Source organism: Aptenodytes forsteri, unplaced genomic scaffold (assembly GCF_000699145.1).
Source record: "Aptenodytes forsteri isolate BGI_AS27 unplaced genomic scaffold, ASM69914v1 Scaffold137, whole genome shotgun sequence".
Lineage (NCBI taxonomy): Eukaryota > Metazoa > Chordata > Aves > Sphenisciformes > Spheniscidae > Aptenodytes > Aptenodytes forsteri.
In genome coordinates this window covers 2,159,453-2,167,997 of record NW_008796221.1, presented here as the reverse complement: position 1 = coordinate 2,167,997, position 8,545 = coordinate 2,159,453, and the positions used below count along the sequence as shown (strand labels likewise).

General features: G+C 44.9%; 1 protein-coding gene across 1 annotated transcript in view; it reads right to left on the bottom strand.

Annotated features, from left to right (window-relative positions):
• CELSR1 (cadherin EGF LAG seven-pass G-type receptor 1) overlaps positions 1–8,545 on the bottom strand; it is a 177,351-nt gene that overhangs the window by 104,916 nt on the left and 63,890 nt on the right. The window contains exon 2 of the mRNA XM_019474584.1: positions 634–1,272. Within this exon, the coding sequence (XP_019330129.1) occupies positions 634–1,272 (639 nt within the window). The remainder of the gene's footprint in view (positions 1–633; positions 1,273–8,545) is intronic.

The following is an 8,545-nucleotide window of genomic DNA, read 5'->3' as shown; positions in this document are numbered from 1 at the left end:
GTTGGGTCGACGGTTGGACTCGATGATCTTAGAGGTCTTTTCCAACCTTAATGATTCTATGATTCTATGATTCTATACAAACTGGAGCTGACTTTCAGTACTTCCCATAAATGTGTATTATTGCAGTTTCTTGGGACCATGAACCATCCTCATGCTCTGCGCTTGTTGACAACCAAGCGTTGACGACCTCCTGCCGAGGCCGCGCACCCCCACCATACCCTGGTACAAGGGGACTGCTAAGGGGCCAGGAAGGCGTTAACACGCAAAACCATGAACCAGGGGATGGTCCCACCTTTCTCCTTCCAGATAAAAGGAATATGTTTGCATAAAGCATTTTGAGAAGAAACTCACACAATGTGAGCTGCTTCAGCAGCTGTTGGCCCCCTGCATGGCCTGGAGCAATGCATGGTTCCTACCACCATGTGTGCACTAAGATACAGGACTTACCCTAAGTGACACGGGACTTACCCTACATGATGTGTAACACTCACAAGCCTTCTCCCAACCAGAAGGCAGCACCAGGAGTTTTTCTGCCTTTGACTAAGAATGTCAGCAATTTCAGCTTGACACAGAGCTGGCCTGGCTTATGGTCTAACCTATAAATCGTGGGTCAAAGATAAGATAAACACATACCAGTGTAGTCCTCATAGCATTCACAAGTGTAGCCCCCTTCTCGGCTCCGGCACAGCCCATTGCTCCCGCAGGGGTTGGAGTAGCAGAGGTCAATTTCCGTCTCACAGTAGTCGCCCGTGAAGCCTGGGGGGCATCGGCACCGCAGCCCATTGATGGGGTGGATGGGGCGGAACAGGACAGTGTTGGAGCTGATGAACGGGGCCGAGCTGTCAAACTTCAGGACAGAGACGCACTTCATGTAGTTCTCACAGGGCTCACGCAAGCAGATGTTATCATCAAAGGGCAGCACCCTCTGCGTGGAAATCATGGTCAGCAGGGTCCTGTTGAGGTAGATCTGCTCCTGCAGGTCCTCGGAGGGGAAGAACTTGTTTCGAATGCCACCGGGGAGCAAAGCCGAGAAGGTCACGTTCAGTATATTGGAGCTGACGTCTGTGTCATTTTGGATGTTGAAAACAAAGATGCCATCCTTGGCGGTAGAGAGCACTGTTGCCACCCCCTCCACGAACAGGGACAGGAGGGGAGAAAGGAACCTCTCCTGGGACATGTTCTCCAGCCGCACCGTGATACTGTTGGTGAGCATGTCGTCTGTGATGATGGTGACGCGCAGGGTGCAGACTGCCGTGACACTGTGGACACCATCTGAAGGGAAGAGAGAAAGATAACAGCGACGTCAGAGAGCAGGCTTCAACCTAAGGACAAGGAGGCTCCCACAGCCTCCTGGAAATAAAACAGACATGCGAGGCATTTCAGGGCACTGGGATGGGAGAGGGAAATGTATCAACCTTCTACAGTGATTATCAATGCCTTTACTCAGGAAAACAAAACAAAATCTCCTAAGGATTGCAACTCAAAGGACCAGAGACATCTTGAAGAGCCCAGAACACCTGGAGAACATCCCAGGCAAGCAACTGCCCAGGGCCAATGAGCAAACGGACAGCCTGAGAGCCCTAGGATGGCCAAGGGGAAGGGGAAGGGGCCTCTCATGATAGCGACTGAATGGATCTTCATACACATCACTGCTAGTCTATAAGTGGTGCTGGGAAGCTGCTGCTTTTCACAGCACAACACCAAAATTATCTTCTCCAGGCGTCGTCTCAGGCTTAAGGAGCCAGAACTATGCACAGACAGAGAATTGTGACCAGAGCTTTAGATAAAAGTCATCTAAGGAAACGTCTTCACATTTGAACACCTGAACTTCTTCATTCCTCACCAGAAAAGCAGACATTTAAAAACTCTTCCATTTTACCCTTCCTTTAAAGCATTTCGGATATTGCTGTGGATGTTCTGCAACAAAACCCATAATTATATAAATATAGCACTAATACCTGACACTGGACTGAGAGATGCCACTGTAAAATCTCAGTACACCATGAAGCTTACAGTAGTGCTGTGAATGGACAGAGTCTAGAGCATTCTATCATTATGAAACATAACTATGACACAGTGAGTGCTACAATTAATCCAAATTCATTGTGAGCATGGAATGGGAAGTTGCATCATCACTAAAACCAAACTACTTAGTTTAATTCTGTCTCCTTGCTAACATTAAGGACTGATTAAGAAAATACAGATTGCATTGCAGAAAATACGGTTAGTATTATAGCAGCATCTAGAAATCCCAGGAGAGATCAAGACTGGCTTCTGATAGGAAATATTGCTTCTCAAAAATCTCATAGTGTAAATAAACAACCAGAAATGGGGGTGAGTTCATCTCATGAGCGAGATGAACTGGTTAGAGTGGCCAATATCAAGCCCACAGGGGGGTTAAGAACTGAATCCAGTTCCCCTAGGTCCCAGCTCCGTGCCATAGCCTTGGCACAAAGTATCCCAGAAACAACCGTTTCACAAGTGACCTGCTATTACATTTATTTCAATTAAACCATAAGGTACGTGCGGAAATGGATTTTGAATCACATCAATGTAAAATCGCAGCAGAAACTACAATTGAATCAGTCTACACCCAGTGTGAGATCAAAATTCTAATAGCATGGATTGCTAAAGGTCATTTTCCTAGGTTTACTATCTCAAAGTGAAAGTTTATGACCCATTATGGTCTCTTATAAAAGGTCTTTCAAGAACAGAAAAATCAAAATGGCTCCTTTCCTATTCACTGTCATTGCTACACCTCAAGTGCTGTTTTGTTTTAAAAAGAAATGTATTGTTGGAAGATTTTTCCTCCAATGACTTAGTAGCAATACAGTAAATTACGGCAGCATAATTAACCAAGTGGCTTTTGACTCCCTCCTCCTGATCAGGTTATCTGTAAAAGCTCAGCTGTTGACTTTTTTCCACACTGAAGCAGCTTTTAGGCAAATAGAAAAATCTTTTCTCCTGTGTGCTACTTTACTACTGCCTAGCTAAAACCAAACAGTCAGAAGAGGTCATTATGCGGGGTGATCTGTTTGATGTGCCCCTCACAGAAGCTCACGCACCAGCTTTCACTTTCTCCCAAGTTTGCAGAAATCTTTATCTCCTCTTCCTCAGACTCCTTCTAGAAACGCGTAGTTTCAGCCTCCACCAAGACCCAAAGCAACCTTTTAAAACGATGGCAGGCCAAAATCCTCATTGCAACGTCCTCCTCCTCCTGCGCTGTCTGTGGATTTCTGGCCAACAGACAATACAGGATGCATCGTATTTTCATAAATGACATCCTCAGACTAGTTTACCCACTTCTGTCAACTGCACAGCTCATTCCCCTGAAAGGCCAGAAGCAGAACAAACTATTCACATTTTTTTTTTTTCCTAAAGCAATTGACATTTGCCTGCCTGTCCCATAGGCTGCCTGAACTATTTTGCTATTTGTTGCACAATACGTTACAGAAGTTCTCTCATACCAGCGAGAATGCTGGACAATGGGTCCTTTTCTTAAGAAAACACTATGATCTATAGTCCATGGTATGTATAGTAAGAAGACAAAATACGATCCACTGTCTGACAGCGCACTAGAGTCTACAAACTGTCATAATCAATATCAACTGTCACAATATGCAAGAGCTTCCCAGCATTCACAACAGCTATTCTGACACAGTTAATAAATCACTGGAAAAAGCCCGGTGTCAGATACCGCACAGCCTCCTTGTTCTGCAGCCAGCACAAAAGAAAACCGGGCACAGACGTATAGCTGCAAAATGAAGTTGTGTTTTAAAAGCCAGTGCGGCTTTGTGCAGCCCTGTTGCAGAGCATTGAAATAAAAAAAGAGTAAAAAGGAGCTAAGCATGTGTACTATAGGCAACAAAAGAGCGGCACGGCTATACAGCCTGCTGCACAAGCGCCTCTTTCATATCACCAGTGAGTCTGAGAGCAGCATCATGGGATCCGATCATCTATTCATTCAGAAATTCATGGAAAGTTGAAACAATCTGTGGTTTTATGGGACCGAATTAGTATCTATTCTACTTTCAACAGACAGCATTCGCTTTGAGGGCTGGAACAAGTGCAATAAAGAAAGTGGAAATTTTGTCCTCATCTTTACTGGGAATTGAAATAACCCCTAAATAGATGATAATATGTGTTTTGAGATTCACAGGCGAAATACTCCATGGAAGTTTCAAATGTTTACTGCCAGAAATGTGAGAAAAATATTAGGAAGTACTATTTTATGGAGCAGTAATACTTTATGTCCTTTCACTGTCTGACATGCCCACCATATGCAGCTATCTGATATACACTCACAACCAATCTGTTATTCTGCTAAAAAGGCTCTAACAACCTGATTTTTCAAAGGTCTTATGATACAGCTATAAAAAGTCCCTATTACGTTTTGGCAGATGCAAGATGGCTTCAGGCAGGGGTGTGAAACACCCTTCAAGTGATGCTACACAGGAGAAACTCTGGCTACACTTTACTCTTTGGAGCAGACCTTCGCACAGATGAATACGTACACATATGCAAGGCTTAACTGTCACTGGTTCTCACAGCCATCATCTGCTTGGTTTCAGCAAACCGGCTGGATGCAGGAGTCTTCCTGAAGGAGCTCTAAAAACACGAGCTGTGCTGGCAGATGGGACACATAGGCATCTGGCTTGAGCAGACAGCCTGGATCTTAGCAGGCCAAGCCCCTGCCACCCAGATAGCCTGAGAAAAGGGAAATGCAGGACGGACCAAGGAGGAAGATAGGATTTCATCTGTCCTGTTGCAGGATTGGCTCCTAAAACCCTTGTACCAATGGCTTTTGCCACTCTGTCCTCAAGTTTCTCTTCCGTCGAGTGGGGATAATGGCACTTACATGTACACTGTGGAGTAGTGGGTGCAGATGCTGAAATGCTGAGATACTGGAGTAATAAAGGCAACATAAATATCTTAAATCATAAAAGGTTATTTCACAAGCTGTTGCAGCCCAGTTTATCAAAAACAAGGTGGAAAGATTAAAATAAAAGACTCTTAGCATCTCACACGTCAATGTGGACAAAGAGGATTCTGGACGGCCGGGTGGCTACACAGGAGAAGAGGTGTTCATTACAAATGCAGTCCCTGCACACTGAATTTATATCCTGGCAATATTATTTTACGTATGCTTTCTACAAAAGAAATCTCCAGAAGGTGGAAATCAAAGCAGACTGTTTTGTCTTTTCTGTCATTGTCATTGCTGAATAGGCTCCTTAAAAACAGAACTACCCATCTTCATCCTCCATCAAACTAATGAAAAGATTTAATAGCAATCACATACCCTGCTGCATGACAAAGGAAAAAGAAGACAGTAAGGCTGACAAAAGCTTCAACATCTCTAAAATACAGTAATAACTAAGAATTTATTAAATAGTCATTGTTTCATGATTACCCTTACTTTACGACAAACCCAATCAAATCCGAGACTTTAATCTCAGCTTTCTATCTTCTGGCAGTCCATAAACCAAAGAATTTTATTAGCTGGAAATGTAAACACAGCAAAGTTTAACTGAAATGCACATTTGGCAATGGCAGTACCTGGCCAGAAAGGATCTTTTTGTTTGTTTTTTAAGTTGGCAGAAATAAAATAATTAACACTTTTTTGGTTTATTATATACAAAGGTCTTAGGGCTGCATATCAAAGCTGAATATTTTATATAAATACTTTAGCATCAGAGCTTTTTTTCATAGATAGCCCAACCCACATCTACTCTAATTCTGCTTTATAATGCATCTGGAAGTAACAGATGTCAGAGTTTACGACAGCCATGCAAACTCCTTGGCTAGCAAAGCGTAGAAGAAGGACGCTCCATAGGTTCAAATAACCTCTTGCTCTTTCCAGCTCGTAAGAAGCAGGCATGCCCATAGGTAGCAAACATAGCTTGGTAACGTGCCTTTGAATGATCAAACCTCCACCCCCCATTGCTTCCAGCCATGTCTTCACATATGGGAGTTAATACGCACCTAGTCCAGTACTAAGCCTTGATTTAATGATGAGGATGCCACACTTTTAGCGTCCTCTCCACCGCCTGGGTGGCAGTAGCACGTAAGTAGCACCAGCTCATAGCAATGGAGACTGCAGGCAATACTTGGCTGCCTGAGCAAAGCTGGAACCCAAACTACGCTTCCTGCTGAGCAAACAGCAGTAAAAAATCAGCAGACGTCCATAAAAGTGAGATGTATAGTCCTGCGCTAAGCTTCAGTTTGCCTCAGAAAGTCTGCAAGTCTTACAGGGCCGAGTCTCTTCCTTGCATTGTGCTTCCACCACCACGGAAACAGATTTAAAATGCATAAAACATCAGTGTATTAATATCATCCCTTCCAAACCACAGCTGTAGGCACTACAAAGCTTCACTTCTATGAGTAGAAATGAGAAGTCTACAAGCATCCATAAGAAAACTCTTTAAAATATTTTTTATATTATGGAAAAGTTCAGGGGCTTATAGCACAGAGAAAATATCCTGAAAGAAAGTAAACTGCACAGAAAATGGTGGGTGCGAACCGAAGTAAGATGCTTTGCCAAAACAGCAGAAAACACTACCAGAAAGGAAAATGAAAATAGGCATAACTGTGAATTTACAGAGACCCTACCCCAGGGTCTTCCCAGTTAGCGAACAGCCTCACTGGAGAAGTGTTTCAGGACAGAAACTGTGTACGTGACCCCAGTTTGAGTGCCTTCAGGGCACCTTGGCAAAGGATGCGGGGGCTGGTGTTGGCCTTAGATCTCTGAAAGGCCAGAGCGATGGGCAGCAGCAAACGTCTGCTGTGCATCCCTAAGTAGTTCCTGTTTTCTGGTAGGAACAGATGAAAGTACAAATTTCTCTTTTGCTAGAGAAAAGTGATACTAAATGGTGCAATAACAGAAAAGTAATGTCCTTGAGATACACACCTCCTTTTGGAAAAACATAAACATATTTTGTATAATGTACTATCATTTCTTAGGCACTAATGGATTCTGTCAAAGCCTCCCTTTCGTTGGGATCGGAAAAGCTGCTGCTGAGCAATTTCTTTTTTATATCAAGTCCGATGAAATGACACGGAAATGATTCCCCTTGGCCACATGAAGCTTATGTCATTGCTTTTGTCCTTTCATTTCAGACTCCCAGTCTCAGCTTTGCGCATTTAGGAGCACTGACTGCCAAGACAAGTTGTGAGCTTTGGAAAGGATATATAAAAATAATTATCTATTATTCACACAGAACCAAAGGTTCACGTTGGAATCACTGCTCTGAAGAACGTCAAAGCCCAGGTCTGCTCCAAACCCCATTAGGTCAACAGGAAGATTCCCACTGACTTCAGCGGGCTTCGATCCCGGCCAAAATTGGGCCTAGAGCCTAATTCCTTGAGTCCTTGCCAGTGCACTTGTGCAGAACTTCATTCCCGACCCGGCAGGCCCAAACAAGAGCAACAGTCTGCCCAGAAAAAGGCTTAGGGTTGAAAATCAAGATGGCAAGAGCAGAAAGCAAAAGATGAGGGATGAGCAGGGCAAGCATGCAGACAGTAGAAGCATGCAACATGAACTGCATAGCACGAGTTGTAAAGGGTTTGCCTAAAATCAGGTATCTGAATCCGTACCTTGACATCTCTCAATTTCCAGGAAGGATGAGCAGCTGCAGCCCCCCTTCTGCAGATGCTCAGTTTTAAAAACACTGGCCAATGTTACCCGGCGTCCTTTGAAAAAAAGAGGGTTCAGAAGGGCCACAGGGAGGGGGAAGAGAAAGATGGTTTATGTTGTGTTATGGGGGGGATTTTAGACCACAAGGCAAGGTAAAACAGAAGGCAGCTGAGCCACACGGGGTATGCAAGCACACCAGCAATGGGGGCTCAGTCCTGACTGAGCTACACAGGAGGGGAGTGTCCTGGGGAAAAGGGGGGAAAAGAAGGTATCTGGGATTAACTAGTCCAAGGCTGGAAGATTGCCAGAGGACAGGCAATGGTCCACGGTGGCACAGAGTGAGTGCCTACGTATGACTGCACCAGTGACCAGCTCTCCCTAAACCAGCGTTAACCACACTGCCTCCAGCACCGTCCTGCTGCCACTGCGGCAGCTCAGAGCACCTGAGGGGTCTGCCCCAGCCCACCCAGGACACGGGGTATGTACCTGGGTTGTGGCTATGCCAGCCTGTGCCCTGCCACTGCACTGCCCCATGACAGCGTTAGCCACACCCGCACCTGTGAAATGATGTCGGGGTCAGTGCAAGCAAAGGATCCCGACAAGTCTGTCCAGACACTTCCAGGCAAAGTGTCCTGGTTTCGGCAGGGATAGAGTTAATTTTCTTCATAGCAGCTGGTACAGTGCTGTGTTTTGGATTTAGGGTGGGAACAATGTTGATAACACACCGATGTTTTAGTTGTTGCTGAGCAGTGCTTACACTAGTCAAGGACTTTTCAGCTTCCCATGCCCTGCCAGCGAGAAGCTGGGAGGGGGCACAGCCAGGACAGCTGACCCAAACTGGCCAAAGGGATATTCCATACCATGTGACGTCATGCTCAGCATATAAAGCTGGGGGAAGAAAAAGGAAGGGGG